This window comes from Pseudomyrmex gracilis, unplaced genomic scaffold (genome assembly GCF_002006095.1).
Source record: "Pseudomyrmex gracilis isolate BER0280 unplaced genomic scaffold, ASM200609v1 scaffold_24, whole genome shotgun sequence".
Lineage (NCBI taxonomy): Eukaryota > Metazoa > Arthropoda > Insecta > Hymenoptera > Formicidae > Pseudomyrmex > Pseudomyrmex gracilis.
The window spans coordinates 363,785-381,049 of record NW_018020608.1 but is presented as its reverse complement, the minus strand read 5'-3'; the positions used below and the strand labels follow the sequence as shown (position 1 = coordinate 381,049).

The window sequence follows — 17,265 nt, the reverse complement described above, 5'->3', positions numbered from 1 at the left end:
ATTTTATGTTGAAAACTAGTTTTTAGACAATTTGCATTTTTGACAAATTTATTTAAATTGCAATAAGAGAATGATATATATATATATATATATATGTATATATATAAATATAACATATGTGTGTGTGTGTGTGTGTGTGATGATTTTTTAATACGTATACAATATTATTTTGTCTCTCCGGGTTTACATTTTGTTTTTTTTTTGTTTTGACAAATTTTTGTTTGTTTAATGATTCATCGCAACGTTAAACTGCAACAGCACGACCTCATACGTTACGATCGCACCGGCTACCTGCAAATATATTCGTGATATGTTTTAATAAACACGTTCTGTGATAAATATATACGAAACAATATTAATTAATTCGTTCTTACCGCTAGCATAAAATTCCGCGTAATAGAAAAAAAGCGCAGTCCCGTGAGCGCGATGTCGTCTGTAGTAAGCAGATATATCAGCCTTTCCGTCTATGCGAGAACAATAATTTTTATGAATTATATTATTTACACAGAGAAGAAAAATTTGAAAAAAGAAAAACTACATCTCACTGAACAGAAACTTTTTAATAAAAAAAAATACAATTGCAGTTTTACAGATGTGTGTCTCTCTTTCTTGTTCAAGTCGTGAATTATTTACCTCTACATTATAGGTGGATGCCGAACAAGTGTATAAAGCCGGCAATGCCACTTTGCTCTGATCGTTGATCCTAGCGGTGAGCAGAGTGACGGTTACCGTTCTCCCGATCAGAAAAATGAAGGATCCGAAGAAGTAGATATCGACGATGATGGTGCTGCCTTCCGGCTGACTGTGCGACAATCGATTACACACGTTACGTTACACACGCGTCACATGTAAACAGTTTTAACGAGAAAAAAGAACATTTATGTGTATACACACACACACATATATATATATATATATACTACATAGGCAATTAGCGGTTATGCTTCGTGATGGTTTTTCTTGTTGTTGTTACTTAATTGCTTTCACTGTTTCGATTGTATGTATCGCGTGAGTGTCAACACTTACGACAATCCGTTCAGTAATTGCAGACAGATGAAGTAAAGATTGTTCGCAAACGAGAGCAGAATTATGGGCGAGATATTATTGTCTACTTCCTTCACCATGCAACTTAGAACAGCGTAATCCTCGCGAAATCCGCTCCAGTCTATCGTTGTCCGACGCCTCGACGTCGACCTCACTACTTGTTTGTTCAAAAGTTTATACCTCTCGGCCAGGCCGGTAGCGACCTCGAAAGAAATATTTAAAGAAACAATTAAAAATTGAAAATTATTCTTGTTTACATATTATAATTTTTGTTTGTTTTTATTTATTTATATCTCCCGTGATTGTGACGTGGGAGAAGTTATTATTAGTTCGCGAATAAGTTTTTACTCACCATCATGATGAAAACGTCGGTGAAGTTCCAGGTGAAAGTCGCCAGTTTGCTGACGATGAAAATGAAGATACCGAGAGTAAAGTTGTAAGTCACTGGAAATAAAAAAGAACTTTGTAAGAAAAGTTTCCGCTTCGCGGAAACACAACCGGAAGTTGTTGGATTTAATCCTACGACTTCTTACGTACGTCCGCGAAAGAAAAGAGACGTAATATCTCAAACAAATTCTACAAGAAACGCGCGTGTCCGCGCCGCGCACAGTTAACACATCTAAGTACTTTGTTTGTTTGATATCTAAATTAAAAAAAAAAAAAAAAAAAAAAAACTTTTCCTCGTGCGACCCACTCACGCGATTCCAAGATGAACGAGTGAGAGTGCTTGCAGTATATGTACAGGAAATTTTGAAACGTCGAATTCTCCGACTTGCCGCTCCAATCGTAATCCACGGTGTTCACCGCTATGCTCAAGATGTGTTCGACAAGAGCGAGGAGCAGAATGAAGATGGCTATCAAGTTGATCTTCCATCGAAGTTTCGGTCGTTCCGTTTTGTTACTGCGAAAAGATGACGAAAAAATTTACTAAATACAAAAATAAAAAACTTAATAAATACATGAAGCGAATACACAAGCGATACAAAGAGAGAGAGAGAGAGAGAAGAAGAGTTAATCAAACTTTGGGAAGAAATATATCGACTATCCGAAGCGATTGCCATATCGCGATAGCGTCAAGGGAAACTTGAAACGTGATATTTTTTATTGCAATTGCTCTCTCGTAGCTGTCATCGCGTGAACGCGCTTGATCGCGATCTCCGATATCCTTCGAGTAGGTATTGCGCGAGAAACATCCTACGCGCGCGACTCTCTTTACATGTTGCAGGTGTGAAAAGCGTGATGCAAGCGCGATCATTCGATAAGCTAACTGTGCGACGATTATTTCTGTTGTTTTTTTTTTTTTTTTTTTTATAAAAGACACGTATGGTGTCTACCTATCTATGAACTGTTCCATGGTTCTCCATTCGCGTTGAAGAATCACCCAACGCGGCGACAGCCAGAAAAATATGAGCAAACCCAACACGCTGTTTCCGTAGAATATCGCGCCCGCCGTTGCGTTCGCTATTCCTCCTGCGAAACAAAACGAACGCTGCGTTTTACCAACCTTTTGTCTGCTGAGTTATCCGATGGATATTTTTGTTGTAACTAAATGTATTAAATAATATACATAACAAATAATATAAAGAAATATATTAAAAAATCTTTAAAATGTAGAAAAATAGTTTATCTAATAGTTTTTCAGTTTTTAGTGTTTTAGCTTTTTTTTTTTTTGTTTACGCTATATTTGTACACGCAAAGCAACTTTTTGATTATTCGGTGCAATACGGATCAGAGAGGTAACAGAGAGATTCTTTCGAGAAAGAATACGGTTCGATCTGTTAAAGATCTCCCGAATTTAATTTTTGTTAATATTTATCGAATATAGAAAAAAAATTGCAGCGAAAAGGACGAAGGCTTCACGTGTTAATTCTTCGTCGCTATCGCCGCGCAATAAAACGATGTGTCACCCTCTCATATAGAATGAACGCGGCACACGTGGTGCGTTTCTGCGAAGCGTATAAAATACACTTTATCTGTTTACCTCTCACTTCAAAAGTCGAGGAGTTTAACGTTCTTATCATGTGAATAACCGACAATATTGCCATAATGAACACCGCCGTGGTGATGAGGGCGGCGTAGGCAGTGTGAAGTGAAAACTTGGCGAACCTCAGCTTCAACGGGGTCGGGCTGCGCACTCCGGCGACCGGCAGAGCTCCGAAAAATTGAGCCATCGCCAGAACGGGTCCTATCGCACAGTGGAAGCTCTCTAAATCCTGCGAAAACAGATTTCCCCCCCATCCCCCTCTCCGCGTTGCTTTATCATCGTTTTTTTTTTTTTTTTTGTTTCAACTTGACGCGCGACACTTCCGATGTTCTCGCGACACTGAGAATGTGTAAAACTTACATTGTTGCTCGAGGACAGAGGTTGCTCGTTGAGAAAACCGCTGCGCAGTAACGGTCGTGTCCTAGGCGGACCCGGCGGATGCGCGGTCGAAAATTGGGTTTCCGCATTATTCTCCTTCGCCTCGGTTTTCTTCTTCAGAAACGGCAAAATTTTCTGACAAGTCGCGCTGCCTCTCTTCGAATTCACGTTCAGCATTCGCTTTGTTTTCAGCATCACGTTGTAGGGGTCTTCATTGATGTTCAACGAAACCACCATTTCATCGCGATGCCGCTACATTGAATCAATTGCGTTATCAAATATACGTTTTTCAGAAAATTTGAAATATCGATAAGATAAAAAGTACTATGAAAAAAGACGAATTTTTCAGACGCGAAGTGTCACATTTGCACCATAAGAGAGAAATAGAACTTCTCTGTCGAGTTAAAAATTGCAATTTTCAAAATTAATTAAATTAAGTCGCCGTCATACACCCACGTGGTAATTTGCATTTGTGTTTTTGCTGCAGAATCAAAAAAAGATCGACTCTAATTTCCATATGCGCGCGTGAGACAACGCGCGTTAGTTTAAGTAATTATTCAATCTCGTTTTTTTTTAAAACGTCACGGAATAAAAAAAAAGTACCGCATGATAGTGCGCGTAATTAAATGTGCGTGATTTAGTTGATAATCTGTAGCGCGTCTCAAAAAATGATATAATTAATCGTAATGAGTAATGTCGACGTTTTTTTAAACACGAAGTGTTACCCCGATGCCGACGTATTGTACACGTGGGCCGCGGCGACGTGCATTCGCTCGCGGCAAACATGATGCGCGTAATTCGCTGAATTAATTATAGCGATGTTTCATCATGCGGATGCGAGTGTGAACTGTAATATTACCCCGCAGCCCTCACGTAAAAAAAAAAAAAAAAAGGATCGGTCGTTTTCTCGGTGTATATACGTGTATAAAAAGCCATTACGATGACGCGGGCAATCGGTTTGCTCGTCAAATATAACGTCACCTTCTCGGATGATCCTGATCGAATGTTATTAAGTGGGTGTCGGTTGCAATTTCTTAGATACGGTCTCACGACGTCGTCCATTAACACGATAGCCATAAAAATTCGCGTTGCGAAGTAATGAAGTGGCCGCGCGTGTTTCGTGTAATTTTATATTTTTATGAGCTGAAAAATAATGGGGGAAAAAAAAAAATAAAATAAAATAGAAATCCTATAACGAGTGTCGATATGCGGTTACAGCTCTCGAAAGTACATTATTTATTTGCGAAATAAAAACGATAATTTTACCGAACGAATTTCTCGCCATTTTGTAAATTAAACACAGATTGAAAAAAGTACGGACGTGTTTTTTTTTTCGTATATAAATATTCACTATTAGATTAAACGTCCGGGGAGAGAAAAAAGAAATATTAAAAAGTATAAAAAATCTAATATATAAACTTGTATGCGCTTTTTTTCTGTTTTACACATACGCGTGCTGTAAAATAAACGCGATGTTGTTCGACACTCGGAGTTTACGTAACTAGTGTGTTTTTCACTGAAAAAATAATACAAGAATCTCAACGATTGATTCTTATCGACCTTTTGTTGTTAATGCTTGCTCTAACATCGCAAATACTGATCGATTTTGCAACACATTTCTCTCTTCAATGAAATTATTACGTTGTAACGTTTATAAACTCATTAACAAGTAAACGATGCTAAAACGTTTCAATTTAATTTTAAAATTGTTCAATCAAAAATTTAACGAACTGTTGTCCGTTTATCACGTTTTGTGTTGATATTTCCATTAAATCTATAAACATTTTATTGTCAACGTTTATTAACGCTCAACCCCTTGTGACACTCTTGAAAACGCAAATTGCGACCACCACGTTCGTAAATTAAAACAAAGTTCGTGGCGTTTAAAAAATTATAATTAAGTAAATTATTATAGCAAATTGTTATTCTATGAAAAAAATAAATCCAAAGTTCTCCGATATTTCCGCGATATATTTTTTTAAATTTCTTAACATCTGTACAAGCGCACCCACATGAGATCCCGGCCTTCGTGATTCACGTTGTCGCAGTTCCATCTACCGAACGTAGACAATGTGTTTGCGCGCGCGTGTGTGTGTGTGTGTGTGTGTGCAAAGTAAATAAAATTTGGCGATGTGATGGCACACAGGGCGATACGTAAACTCACCACACCACACAGGTGTATCGGAGCACACTAGAGAGGCGAAGACCGACTTGAATGAAAAGAACCTCCGTTCACGCGAAGGATTCCGCGACGCATGTCCGATCAGATAGCCGACTACACCACTTGGAAACTCGCGCGAGCGCGAGTAAGTTTTCTCTGCTGAGAATAAAAAATGCGTACATATATATGACACACACAGTCGTATTGATTGTGTTATTTTTTTTCTTTTTTCCGTAAATTATGAGCGACCATCTGTCTTTGGTGACTTTTTTGAATGCTCGCCGCGCGTCTCTCTGCGGGATCACGGTCGTAGTTTAATTCGAACTTCGGAATTGAATATATGACGAACATTAATAAAAAGTTTACACGACGGTACGAAATGTCTCGTTTTTCTGAATATAATATTTTTACGTGTGTATCTTCTGAAAGAAAAGAGACTTCTTCAAAACTGCTTTCTATCTTAGAAAAGGTTTTCGTTACGTTTTTTTAAGCGTAAATCGATCATATAATACAGAAGTGTAAATTTATAGTAGCGAATCGAACTGTTTCCGCGGTACAAAACGCAGTATTATTTTTGCGACACTCTTGCGAGTGTGTTCAATTTAGTAAAAGGTCCGTGTTTTCGTGTCATTGTACGGGTGCGTCTACGATATTGATATTCGAGATTTGTGTGCTAACAAAACACTTCATAATCTGTCGATCGGTATAAACATGTATTCGCGCTTTCGCGATGTAGGAAGATAAGCGGTTGTGTATGTACGGGAGTGAGTTACATGAAATATTCAAGCATGCGAATTGTCCGCAGTTACGGGAAAGAATACGCGTGTTAATAAATGAGATATGAGTAATGAAGAAAAACAACGATATCTGTTTACACTTGATGCGTGTCCGCGAATCGATTTTCTTCTCATTACCAAAACCGAACACGTATAATTCTATTAGTAATCAACTTTCGTGTTCCGCTCACGCGAGTTTTCCGGACGAAAAACTTGCGAGCCTGGCTGCAAAGTTTGCAGAGTATTTAGAATGCAATAAATTTAGAATAAATTTTTGCACAGATAATGCGTTTTTGGGGGAGGGGTCTATCGCGTCTAAAGTTTCTTAAGGATACTCGTTCCGGTCACATCAAATTTTAAGTGTGACGTCAGAAGCGAGAAGCAGGATTTTCGTCGAACTTACATCCTTTTTGTTTAATATATTACAGGTAATCTCGAAAACGTAAATTGTTACGTCGGAAATGTTCTCTTTGTTTACACAAATTTTGTTTTAAAATAAATATTTATAAATCTTGATCAATTATCAGGCCTATTTTCGCTGAAAATACACGATGCGTAAATTAAATCACGTACGCATTTATCAATGCAAAAAACACACGACAAGTTTTCAGTAGTTCGCACAAATTTATATCGCTGATATTTAGATTTTCCAATCGTACAATAAAAACACACACATATATGTTGCGATCTGTGACACAGAAAGCTTTTTTATTTTCTATAATTTTATTTACACGTGTGCTTTTGCAATTTATTTATACTCTGTTGATACTTGTGTACAACTAGTGCATTGTTCTTCCTTGCGATCTGCATCTTACCACATGGCACGTTGCATCCCAGCCATTTTATTGTAATCAATTAAATGACGGAAAATAAATCGAGATATTCTCCATCGTACCAAATTACCACGACCTCGAGAAGTCACCACACACCTCGGCGTCAATTGTCTCAGAGCGGTTTGTCTGGGAATTGTTTCATCTATTTGCTGCTGAGCAAGGTCCTAGAAGAATCATTTGTGCGTTAGATCAGTGTGCATATAAATTTATACAAAATATAAATACATATGTGATCCTTCTCTCTAAACAACGTAAACACTTTTATTTACTCTTATTTCAATCGGCAAGATATTGTTTCGTTTCAGAGCAACGAGACGTAATCGTTCTTCGGCGTGTTTCTCCGCCAATTTTCTACGCTTGATATCACGTATCGTTCTGCAGCCGACGAAGTTTCGTACCTGTTGAAGCTACGAAACAAAAAAATATAAAATGATTGACAGAAATTGCGTATCGATACGATTGTACGCTGATCTGCAATATTGACGAGACAGAAATTAGCACTTACGCCACATCCCAATATATTTATATTATTCGGCAAATTGCAAACAGTCAAAACACAGTTTCTTAACATTGTCGCCATGTTTGTTTACGTGAGAATCAAAACATATCAGACCAGTTTGGCCAACTCTGATTGTCCCCATTGATCGAGATAAATTGACCAATCAGAATTGATCCGTTCGGTCAGTGCGATTGGTCTAAGTCTAGTAACTTTTTCTCTGAATTTTTTGACATCGTGAACGCAAGCTTAAACACGTGCCAGATACACAAGACAACTCCAGAAACACGTTTTTTTATCCAGTTGGGTTGTTAAATAAGAAAGTCTCGTGTCATATATACGCACGTCGAATTATTTTATAGGAAAAGAGGTAAATAGAATTTCCACTTTAATATCTATTTTATTTTATTTCTACTGTCTTTGTTTTAAAATGCTGAAAAATACGTATGTCGCATAACCTCTCTGATAAGACATTGCTTGTCTCATTTTATTGCCCTAACTTTTCAATTTCTACACTGATGCGTTGCAATATTCTTTATTTTGTCAATATACAGGATCAGACATTTATATTGACTACATATTAATTAATGTAATTGAATGATAATTAAGTGATAATAATAAAATAATCAAGTGGCACACAGTAAAACTGATGGAAACAGCTGTTATTGTCAACTGTTTATGTTGTGTTGTGCAGTGTATGATCCCGTATATGGCAGTGGGCAGATTCTTCTTCAATAAGATATGGCACTCTAATTGCTTGACAAATCAGTGCAACCTTTATACTACCATGGCTTCCTTGCTGGTTCCTCCAGTGTCTGTTCGCGGAATGACACACTTGGATCGCGATGCATTTACAACAGTTGTGAATGTGCCGATATTAAAATTATCCAATATTACTTTCTTGAAGGATATCTACGTCTTGAAGAAATATTTCTTAAAGATGGATAACTTCAAATCAGTACAGACAATGAGTAACAACGAAGTAATTGTTTATCTAAATCCAAATATTGTTAAAAAATTGGAGGATATTTCTGAGAACGATAGAAAGTTATTAGCAGGCAAATATGAATGTTTCGACACAATGAACCTGACAATCAAATATGAAAATTGGGACCGCGATGAGATATTGAAAGCAGTTCTGCCAGAAGATATTCCAAGTCCAACATCGTACAGTCTGGTAGGACACATTGCACAAGTAAATCTACGCGATATACACTTGCCATACAAAACTCTCATCGGTCAAGTGTTTCTCGATAAAATTCCACCCATACGGACGGTAGTGAATAAAATAAATATAATTGATTCGACGTTTAGATATTTTAATATGGAGATTCTGGCTGGCGAAAAGAACACAATAACAACCGCAAAGGAAAACGGATGTATGTACGAGTTTGACTTTGCACAGGTTTATTGGAACCCACGTTTGTCCACCGAACACGAAAGAATAGTAAAATTAATGGCGCAAAATGACGTTCTGTACGACGTGTTCGCGGGAGTGGGGCCATTTGCTATTTACGCTGCGCGCAAAAGAATTCGAGTATTAGCCAATGATCTGAATCCCGAATCTTACAAATGGCTTCGAAAAAATGCCACTGTTAATAAAGTGAAGGGCGAGTTTCAAGCTTTCAACATGGACGGTAGAGAGTTTTTGAGAAACGTTGTGAAAAATGACGTATTGTCCCGACGTGACCAAAATTTACCTGGTACCGAACACGTAGTCATGAACTTGCCGGCGTCGGCTGTTGAATTTCTAGACATACTGCCCGATTGGTTTACGGAAGAAGAGCTGAAAAAAGTCTGCGTTAAGCCACTTACGTTTCACGTGTATTGTTTCGTGAAAGCGAGTAAGGAGGAAGATATCTGCAAACTCGGACAGTTTCTAGTCGAGCAACAACTTAATCACACTTTGTCTGCTGATTCTATTGTTAGCGTGCAGGACATTAGAAATGTTGCACCGAACAAAGAGATGGTGCGAGTGTCATTTTTGCTTAAACAGAGTATGATTAGAGGCGGGGAGCCAGCAACGAAGAAACTTAAAATAAATTGTAACGATATGTAGTAGCTTTGTAAAACAATAATTTTAATTGGAATTGTAAACAATGACTCATAAACGAATGATTTTACAGAAAAAGCAATGGGAAAGAACAAGGGAAATCACAAAAACAAAAATGTCTTCAAAGTGGCAAAGGTACGCAGTATGAAGTGTAAAAATAAGGCACAGAAGGTGATTACTAATCTGAAAAAAGTAAGTGATGAATATCTGAAAATTTTCAATTAATTCTTACGAGAGGTTATATTCTACACCTAAGTTCGTGGCAGTATGTGACAAAAACAAATTGTAAAAGCTCGATTTTATTGATTTAAACTAAACTTGCACTAGCGCGAGAAGAGAGAGAGAGATATATATATATACATATATATTACAAAAGTTTTTTATTTACATTCTACGAAAAACTCGCGTGCACGATGTTTGTGAACGTAATGGATAAGATATCCAAACATATTTAAAAAAAAAAAACATTTTTGTGCTTTTCACTTAGCTTGATTTAAAAAAAAGCAAAATATTGAACAAAGATAAAACAGCGAACATGGATCAGCTATTGGAAGAATTGCGCAGAGACGTGAAAACGACTAATGTCAAACAAACGGGTGGTAATTCTAAAAAACAATCAGACAAGACAAACCGGCAGCCTTGGGTTAACAGAGTGTCGCCGCAACAAACGGAAGCGACGACCTCACTGATGGAGCGGATGCAACTTGACGAGACAAGAAAGAGAGAAAAAGAGAAATGAACACACGCTGTGCATGACTTAATTCATTGAAATGTAATTTAATTTTATTTATCACACGTTGCAGAGCAAGTTTATTACTTTGTACAAGAATTGTTGTTCTACTGATATTTTTTCAAAATAAAACGTAAACAAAACTATTGCGCACTAATGATTCTTTATTAAACATATCTTTCTTGTGATATAATTTAGATTAGCAAAAAATATTACAAAACTCACATTGTTCTTTGTTTTTTTATTTTATTTTATTGTATGCTCTGTATTCTCTGTATTTTTGTTGTTGAAGTGTGTGAGAAATACTGGATGAGAGACGTGGACTTTGGAAAAAGAGAGAAAGAGTGAATGAATGAGTGATGAGAAGAGATAAAAAAAAAAAGAAACACTATCTTCTCTCTCTCTATCCTCCTTATATTAAAAAAGGCATGTGTACCAAGAAGTGAGCGTTTGGAGTCAAATATATAGCACCTATTGTTGTCTCTTTTCCGCGTTGCCGATTAGTTGGTTGATCATCATCTTGTATAAGATAAAATCATTTTATTTAAGATAAAATTATCTTTTAAAAGATAAAATTATTTTTGTGTGTGAGATAAAATTATCTTTTTTTTATATGATAAAATCATTTTATTTAAGATACAATTATCTTTTTTAAGATAAAAACATCTTGTATAAGGTAAAATCATTTTATTTAAGATATTCTTTTTTTTAGCCTTTTTTCTGTCACGTGATTTTAGTCACTTGTTGTTTTCCACTTTTCTTTCTCAGTATTTTTTGAGTTTGATTTTCATGCGTTAGTTCTGACATTTCTCATATGTATGTATTATACGGTTTATAAGACGTATATACTATATGTCATTTTTTTTTTTTTTATGTCATTATTTTAACGTGCCCATAACCGTTAAACGATTTTTGCGGGCACATTCACTTCTTCTCCTTTACTCTTATTTTTCTGGTCTCTTCTATTTTTCCTCTAGCTTTTTCTGTGCAGTTCCTTGTTCCTACTACCACGCGATACACGGCCTTCTTTCACAGTGGGCGACGCCCGCCCGCTTGTGTCGGGCTCGTGTTCGAGATGTTTTGACTTTGATCGCCTTGTGGGAGGATGATTAATTCGAGATTACACTCGAATTAAATTTTTGGAGTCTCGATTCTGTTCGCCAATCAATCGATATACTCGATTGAAAGGAACCGGCCCGGAAAAAATCCTTTAGGTAGTGGGTTGGATTCGAAACTCGAGAACTCCGAGTCCGCAGCCCCTGCACTCAGGCCGCAGGACTACTGGGCCGGTCTTACTATCTGTCATCGCGGTGAGAGGTTGTGCTCACTGACAACACGTTAAATAAAAATAATAATAGCATGCGCGTAGCGCGCGCTTGTGTTGTGCTAGTATATTAAATTTCACGTTACTCTTCGTATGTATATTATTGCAGAAAATTACTAGTTTCGTATTTCTTTTTTTATCTCAGTAAAAGACAAAAGCACGAGACAACATGTCACACGAGATGTGTAATTTGTGCACGGCAAGCTTAATAGTCGTGGGGGATGAGATTTTACGTGGCCAGATAATTGACACCAACACATCGTATCTGGCGAGAAGTTTGACAGCTGCTGGAGTGAGCTTGCAAAGAGTCGTGGTAGTTCCCGATGTTGTACGTATTGCTTTTAATTGTAAAAATTTGTCTCGTATAATATGAAAACACAAACGTGAACAAATAATTACGTGTAATACACACTTTACCACTCTGTTCGCCTGTGTCAGGTGGATGACATTGCTAAAGAAGTGAGCAATGCCTCAAACGAGTACTCCGTTGTGTTCACATCTGGGGGTGTCGGGCCTACGCACGATGATGTAACTTACGAAGCTGTGGCAAAAGCGGTTAACCTAGAACTTGAATTAAATCAAAAATTGTTCGACATTTATATCCAAGAGAGTCCCGATCAGCGTGAAATCGAACGATTTTGTATCGTTCCGAGTTCTTGCGAAATTATCAAAATCGATTCTCCAGGTACGTCAAAAGTTGCGCTCTTATGATGTTTTTTACACGTGTATGTAAAAATCTATACAATCTATATTTCGAGATGTTTTATGATCAAAATGTCGCGCGTAATGTCATTTNCAGAGACTTTTGCGATAATAAGCGTGAAAAATGTTTACATACTGCCTGGTTCTCCGAAATATTTCGAACCCGCGGCGGACGCGATAATTCCGCGACTTAGAGGACGCAAGGTATTGCACTTTGAACACATAGATATCGACTCGAACGAATTATCAATAGTAAATATTTTGGATGAACAAGCGAAACGCTGNATAGGCAAAGTGAAAATTGGCAGTTATCCGCAATCGAAGCCGCGAGCTTTCACGAGGATCGTTTTGGAAGGATCCGAGGAAACGGTTCAAGAGGCGAAGGAGGAACTGCTGTATTATTTACCGGCGCGAAAAATTATGAATCCGAATCACGGACTCGGTTGTTTTCAAGTGAACGCCGTTCTGGAAACTGGCAAAAGCGAGGCGCATGTTAAATCTGCGTTAGACATATTGAACGAGTGTTACGACAGGTAACGACGCGCGTTTAAATAAATAGTTAAAAGTCATATTTATACTCTTTGAACGTTACTTCGATTTGAAGTTGAAACATAAAAATAAATATAACTTTTTAAAATATTTAATAGATACAAGTCAGACGAAATTTTTATTAATTTTAATGGCGGCAAAGACTGCACGGTGGTCTTGCATCTGACTGCTGTCGTTGCTAAATTGCGTAATATCTCGTCTTTATTATGCCTGTATATAACTGCCGACTCATTTCCGGAGGTAAGAAGACTTGACAGTTAGTTTGTGAATACGCGCATTTAATTTATTAAACACTTAAATAATAAAACGTTACTTTATACGCTACACGTATGCAGGTGGAAACGTTCGTGGAATCAGCTTCTCGGTATTACAATTTGGAGATGATACGAAAGGAATTTCCGATGCGGTCCGCTCTAGCCGCGTTACTGGAAGAGAGGCCCGGTTTGAAAGCGGGTCTTATAGGTATGAGAAAAGGTGATCCTGGTTCGAAGGACTTGCAACCGTTTGCTCCGACCGATCCAGACTGGCCGCCGTTGATGCGCGTCAGTCCTATTCTAGATTGGACGTACAGTCAGGTGTGGTCGTTTTTATTGAAACACAATATTCCTTACTGCTCCCTATACGATCAAGGATACACGAGTATCGGCAGTAAAAGCACCACAACGCGAAATCCGTTGTTGAAGGATCCCGCCAACCCGTCGTCTTATCTGCCAGCGTACACTTTGACCGATAAATCCACCGAGAGGGAGGGCAGAGTATGATAAAAATAAAGTATAATAAATCTAAAATTTTAGAAAATTTATACAAATGTAAATAAATTTCTGTATATGAAATTTTAGGAGATTTTTGGCAAACTGAAGGGGAGCTAGCTAGTATTATTGCGTTGTCTCAATACATCTTAGTATTGATTAAGTGATATTGATTACCAATAGTATTAATTGTCTTACTCTTTGATATCACTTTAGATATTTTTTCATTTATATCAGATGTAAGAAAAATGTGTTAAAAAAATCGATCTATTCTGTCAAGATCCGTAAAAAAAAATCAAATTATACGTAAAAATTATTTATATGTTTAAATTTAACAATAAACATATTTATGTACATATAAATGATAGGATATACTTTATTGGATACTATAAGTATCTAATAATTGCGATGTACTCGAAAATTTTGAGAAAATAAATTGCTTTCTATCAAGATGCCGGTAACTGTGTTTCTTCGTGGTTCAAGAGAAAGAAAACGATATTAAAATATCAATCGTTTTAAAACTCAAAACCGAAAAACTTCAGAACTATCAGAAACAGCTCAGATGATGAACTTGAACGAGTAACATATAAATGCGTATATCTGCTGTGATCGTCAGCAAGTCGAGGATAATCTGGGGATCGTCTCGGTTGATCCTCGCCCGAAGCCATTTAATCCGGATGGATTGAGGTTTCACAGAATTCGAGTTGGTACGTAAGAGCGTATAAATGTCGATCAAGACGGAAAGTGAATTAAGGCGAGGGGGCTGGCGGATGTCCAACATGTCCAACGGAAGCGTTCATTGGGAGGCGAGGGTTCTGCCAGCAGGGCCACCACGATTGCTGGGATGGAACGTCCCTGCCGAGGAATTGATCCACATACCGGAACATTGGCTGGTATATCCCGAACCCAACCCCTCCCTTCATTATCTACTGGCTATTCTTTACACACTCTTCACCTTTGTGGCGCTACTTGGAAACGGATTGGTCTTATGGATATTCTGCTCGTAAGTTTCGAATATTTTTTAAATATTTTAACAAAAGAGAGGGACTTTCATACGAATGTTCGCGCACACACGTTGTTTATCAATGTATTTCAAGTGTTTTTCGAGTGATACATCGACACACATTTCTGTGTAATATATATATATACAGGGTGTCCGACAATTATTTTAACATCTCTCGTAATCGGATAGAAGAAGTAAAACTGAGTCGAAAAGTCATGAACCATTTTTTTCTATTACGTATAATAAAGGAGTAATTATTGAATAAATCAAGCTAATCAGCACCGATCTTTAGCCGAACGCACGTCAGTGAATCACACTTCTGGTGTGCGTGAGCGCTCCGCGCGGCTCACTGACGTGAGCCCGGCTAAAGGTCGGCGCTGATTGGCTTTATTGGATTTATTCAATAATAAATCCTTTATTATATGTAATAGAAAAAAATGGTTCAGGATTTTTCGACTTAGTTTTACTTCTTCTACCTGCCTACGAGAGATGTTAAAGTAATTGTCGGACACCCTGTATGTATATATATATTTTTTTTTCACACGTGTAGAGCGAAATCTCTGAGAACCCCTTCGAACATGTTCGTCGTAAACCTGGCATTCTGTGACTTCGTCATGATGCTCAAAGCGCCAGTGTTTATATACAATTCCTTCAATACCGGATTTGCTTTGGGCAACCTGGGATGTCAGATCTTCGGTGTTATGGGATCGTTGAGTGGAATTGGAGCTAGCATGACAAACGCCGCCATTGCGTACGACAGATACAGGTATCTCAAGGTCGTTTCATGAATACATTAATCTCTCGTGTTACATATAAATTATGAACAAATTGTACTTGACAAATTATATCACATGTATTTTAATTCCGGTTTTGATGAAACTGTAGCACCATAGCCCGACCGCTGGATGGAAAGCTGTCGCGCGGTCAGGTGATGCTCTTCATCGCGCTCATTTGGACGTACACGATTCCCTGGTCCCTGATGCCCCTGATGCACGTCTGGGGTCGATTTGTGCCGGAAGGCTTTCTGACGAGTTGCACCTTCGATTACTTGACAGACGCACCGGAAACGCGATACTTCGTGGCCACGATATTCACCTTCTCCTATTGCATACCGATGAGTCTAATTATATACTATTACAGCCAGATCGTCAGTCACGTCGTCGAGCACGAGAAGGCTCTTCGCGAACAGGCCAAGAAAATGAACGTCGAAAGTCTGAGAAGCAACGCGAACGCGAACGCTCAAACCGCGGAGATACGCATAGCTAAGGTATCAAAATCCGTGCATATTGGTATCTTTTTCTCTACCGAATTTAGCGAACGAACGAAGTAACATATCATGACATTTGTTTTCCCGCAGGCCGCGATTACGATCTGCTTCCTCTTCGTTCTGTCATGGACCCCGTACGCTGTTCTCGCGTTGATCGGCGCTTTTGGAAACAAAGCGCTGTTAACGCCCGGCGTCACGATGATACCGGCGTGCACGTGTAAATTCGTGGCGTGTTTAGATCCATACGTATACGCCATAAGTCATCCGAGATACAGGTGAGTGAACAGGCAAAAAAACGACTTAACGTTCTTTTTCCACGATAAATATTTTTTTTTCGTGTTTTTCGACGCGCAAGAGTGTCCCAACACTTGGCGGATAGAGTACTTGTGGAGTTGTGTTTTAGAGTTTGTAGAAAAATCACAGAGAAAAGCTTTTAATATTGTTTTGCTCCTCTTATATGTTCTTATCAAATAATAAAATTCTGCGTTGCAGGTTAGAATTGCAAAAACGGCTACCGTGGTTGGAATTGCAAGAGAAACCGCCTGCGGATACGCAGAGCACAACGACCGAAGTTACGAGCGCGCCGACGTCCTAAAATATACGACACTCCATGACAGCCGTAAAGATGCTCATATCTTCCGTGACATACCGATCTTACACCTCGCAGTGGTAGTATAAACATTTTATTCAATAGTGATTGTAAATTCTGTTTAAAATAAAAACAAAACCGGGAACACAGTGCGCAACGAGCGCGCGATACCTCATCGACGACTGCAACGTTTGTTTTTCGACTTTGCTGCTAAAAATACGACGATTTCCTGTTAACAATCGAACACACAACAATCGATCATGTGTATGGCAAATCAAAGCAATAAATAAATCCTCCCTCGCATGGCACATCTTACGCGCTTGTAAATAGATTTTATTCTCGAAATGTTATCGCTCAGCTATAATTCCTCTTTGTTTTTTTTACAAACGTTTATAGTAGGACAGAAAAAAACACGGTGTGAGGAACAAAAACTAGCAAGTATAACTTTATTTGTTTCGTTTTGTTTTTTGTTTTTTTTTTTTTATACACTAGCAGCCTTGTCTTAAAGCTATGAGAAAGTAGGCCCGGGAAGACCAAAGGAAAGTAAGGAAGATGCGACTTATGGTAGACTTTAGACCGGAGAAAGAGAACTACTATATATATATATACATAATATATATATATATA

At 38.0% G+C, this 17,265-nt stretch overlaps 6 protein-coding genes across 13 annotated transcripts in view; 4 read left to right on the top strand and 2 right to left on the bottom strand.

Annotated features, from left to right (window-relative positions):
- Nucleotides 1-730, top strand: part of LOC109852044 (gustatory receptor for sugar taste 64e-like) — a 20,815-nt gene extending 20,085 nt beyond the window's left edge. For 6 of the 7 annotated variants that reach the window (XM_020422823.1, XM_020422821.1, XM_020422820.1 and 3 more), the window contains one exon: nt 647-707. In XM_020422823.1, coding sequence (XP_020278412.1) covers nt 647-694 — 48 coding nt within the window. In that variant the 3' untranslated portion in view covers nt 695-707. Of the gene's footprint in view, nt 1-646 lie in introns of all 7 variants that reach the window. The other variant, XM_020422827.1, reaches the window with a different exon arrangement.
- Nucleotides 200-3,601, bottom strand: LOC109852046 (gustatory receptor for sugar taste 64a-like). Its single transcript, XM_020422828.1, has 9 exons — nt 3,389-3,601; nt 3,026-3,257; nt 2,379-2,514; nt 1,743-1,945; nt 1,397-1,488; nt 1,027-1,247; nt 634-802; nt 375-464; nt 200-291 (listed from the first exon to the last, which is right to left on the bottom strand). The coding sequence occupies exons 1-9, from the start codon at nt 3,599-3,601 to the stop codon at nt 226-228; spliced, it is 1,422 nt and encodes a 473-aa protein (XP_020278417.1). The 3' UTR covers nt 200-225.
- A 3,444-nt stretch (nt 3,602-7,045) lies between these two features.
- Nucleotides 7,046-7,769, bottom strand: LOC109852124 (28S ribosomal protein S14, mitochondrial). Its single transcript, XM_020422979.1, has 3 exons — nt 7,682-7,769; nt 7,446-7,583; nt 7,046-7,340 (listed from the first exon to the last, which is right to left on the bottom strand). The coding sequence occupies exons 1-3, from the start codon at nt 7,754-7,756 to the stop codon at nt 7,155-7,157; spliced, it is 399 nt and encodes a 132-aa protein (XP_020278568.1). The 5' UTR covers nt 7,757-7,769; the 3' UTR covers nt 7,046-7,154.
- Nucleotides 7,770-7,852: 83 nt separating this feature from the next.
- Nucleotides 7,853-14,058, top strand: LOC109852122 (FAD synthase-like). Of its 2 annotated transcripts, XM_020422976.1 has the most exons (7): nt 8,672-9,275; nt 11,931-12,107; nt 12,218-12,464; nt 12,579-13,014; nt 13,129-13,270; nt 13,366-13,785; nt 13,870-14,058. In XM_020422976.1, the coding sequence occupies exons 1-7, from the start codon at nt 8,754-8,756 to the stop codon at nt 13,897-13,899; spliced, it is 1,974 nt and encodes a 657-aa protein (XP_020278565.1). In that variant the 5' UTR covers nt 8,672-8,753; the 3' UTR covers nt 13,900-14,058. The 2 variants fall into 2 exon arrangements, with proteins under 2 accessions (XP_020278564.1, XP_020278565.1); XM_020422975.1 differs by lacking the exon at nt 8,672-9,275 and adding an exon at nt 7,853-8,042 and having other exon boundaries at nt 11,925-12,107; nt 13,366-14,058.
- LOC109852125 (uncharacterized protein C8orf59 homolog) lies at nt 9,724-10,580 on the top strand. The gene is made up of 2 exons (XM_020422980.1): nt 9,724-9,917; nt 10,213-10,580. Exons 1-2 carry the CDS (start codon nt 9,807-9,809, stop codon nt 10,462-10,464), a joined length of 363 nt encoding a protein of 120 aa, XP_020278569.1. The 5' UTR covers nt 9,724-9,806; the 3' UTR covers nt 10,465-10,580.
- Nucleotides 14,059-14,489: 431 nt separating the features above from the next.
- On the top strand, nt 14,490-16,953 carry LOC109852123 (opsin, ultraviolet-sensitive). The gene is made up of 5 exons (XM_020422977.1): nt 14,490-14,782; nt 15,333-15,548; nt 15,668-16,049; nt 16,140-16,324; nt 16,542-16,953. The coding sequence occupies exons 1-5, from the start codon at nt 14,505-14,507 to the stop codon at nt 16,642-16,644; spliced, it is 1,164 nt and encodes a 387-aa protein (XP_020278566.1). The 5' UTR covers nt 14,490-14,504; the 3' UTR covers nt 16,645-16,953.
- Nucleotides 16,954-17,265: the final 312 nt, after the last annotated feature.

What these genes read in the sequence shown, in the direction of transcription:
- LOC109852046 (XM_020422828.1), bottom strand. Translation starts at nt 3,601, where the DNA reads ATGCTGAAAACAAAGCGAATGCTGAACGTGAATTCGAAGAGAGGCAGC. An exon ending in CTCTGTCCTCGAGCAACAAT is followed by an intron (nt 3,258 to 3,388) that starts GTAAGTTTTACA and finishes CTGTTTTCGCAG; the next exon opens with GATTTAGAGAGCTTCCACTG. An exon ending in CTCGTTCATCTTGGAATCGC is followed by an intron (nt 1,489 to 1,742) that starts GTGAGTGGGTCG and finishes TTTTATTTCCAG; the next exon opens with TGACTTACAACTTTACTCTC.
- LOC109852124 (XM_020422979.1), bottom strand. Translation starts at nt 7,756, where the DNA reads ATGGCGACAATGTTAAGAAACTGTGTTTTGACTGTTTGCAATTTGCCG. An exon ending in TAAATATATTGGGATGTGGC is followed by an intron (nt 7,584 to 7,681) that starts GTAAGTGCTAAT and finishes TTTGTTTCGTAG; the next exon opens with CTTCAACAGGTACGAAACTT. An exon ending in TCTTGCCGATTGAAATAAGA is followed by an intron (nt 7,341 to 7,445) that starts GTAAATAAAAGT and finishes TGATTCTTCTAG; the next exon opens with GACCTTGCTCAGCAGCAAAT.
- LOC109852125 (XM_020422980.1), top strand. Translation starts at nt 9,807, where the DNA reads ATGGGAAAGAACAAGGGAAATCACAAAAACAAAAATGTCTTCAAAGTG. An exon ending in TGATTACTAATCTGAAAAAA is followed by an intron (nt 9,918 to 10,212) that starts GTAAGTGATGAA and finishes CTTTTCACTTAG; the next exon opens with CTTGATTTAAAAAAAAGCAA.
- LOC109852123 (XM_020422977.1), top strand. Translation starts at nt 14,505, where the DNA reads ATGTCGATCAAGACGGAAAGTGAATTAAGGCGAGGGGGCTGGCGGATG. An exon ending in ATTGCGTACGACAGATACAG is followed by an intron (nt 15,549 to 15,667) that starts GTATCTCAAGGT and finishes ATGAAACTGTAG; the next exon opens with CACCATAGCCCGACCGCTGG. An exon ending in CGGAGATACGCATAGCTAAG is followed by an intron (nt 16,050 to 16,139) that starts GTATCAAAATCC and finishes GTTTTCCCGCAG; the next exon opens with GCCGCGATTACGATCTGCTT.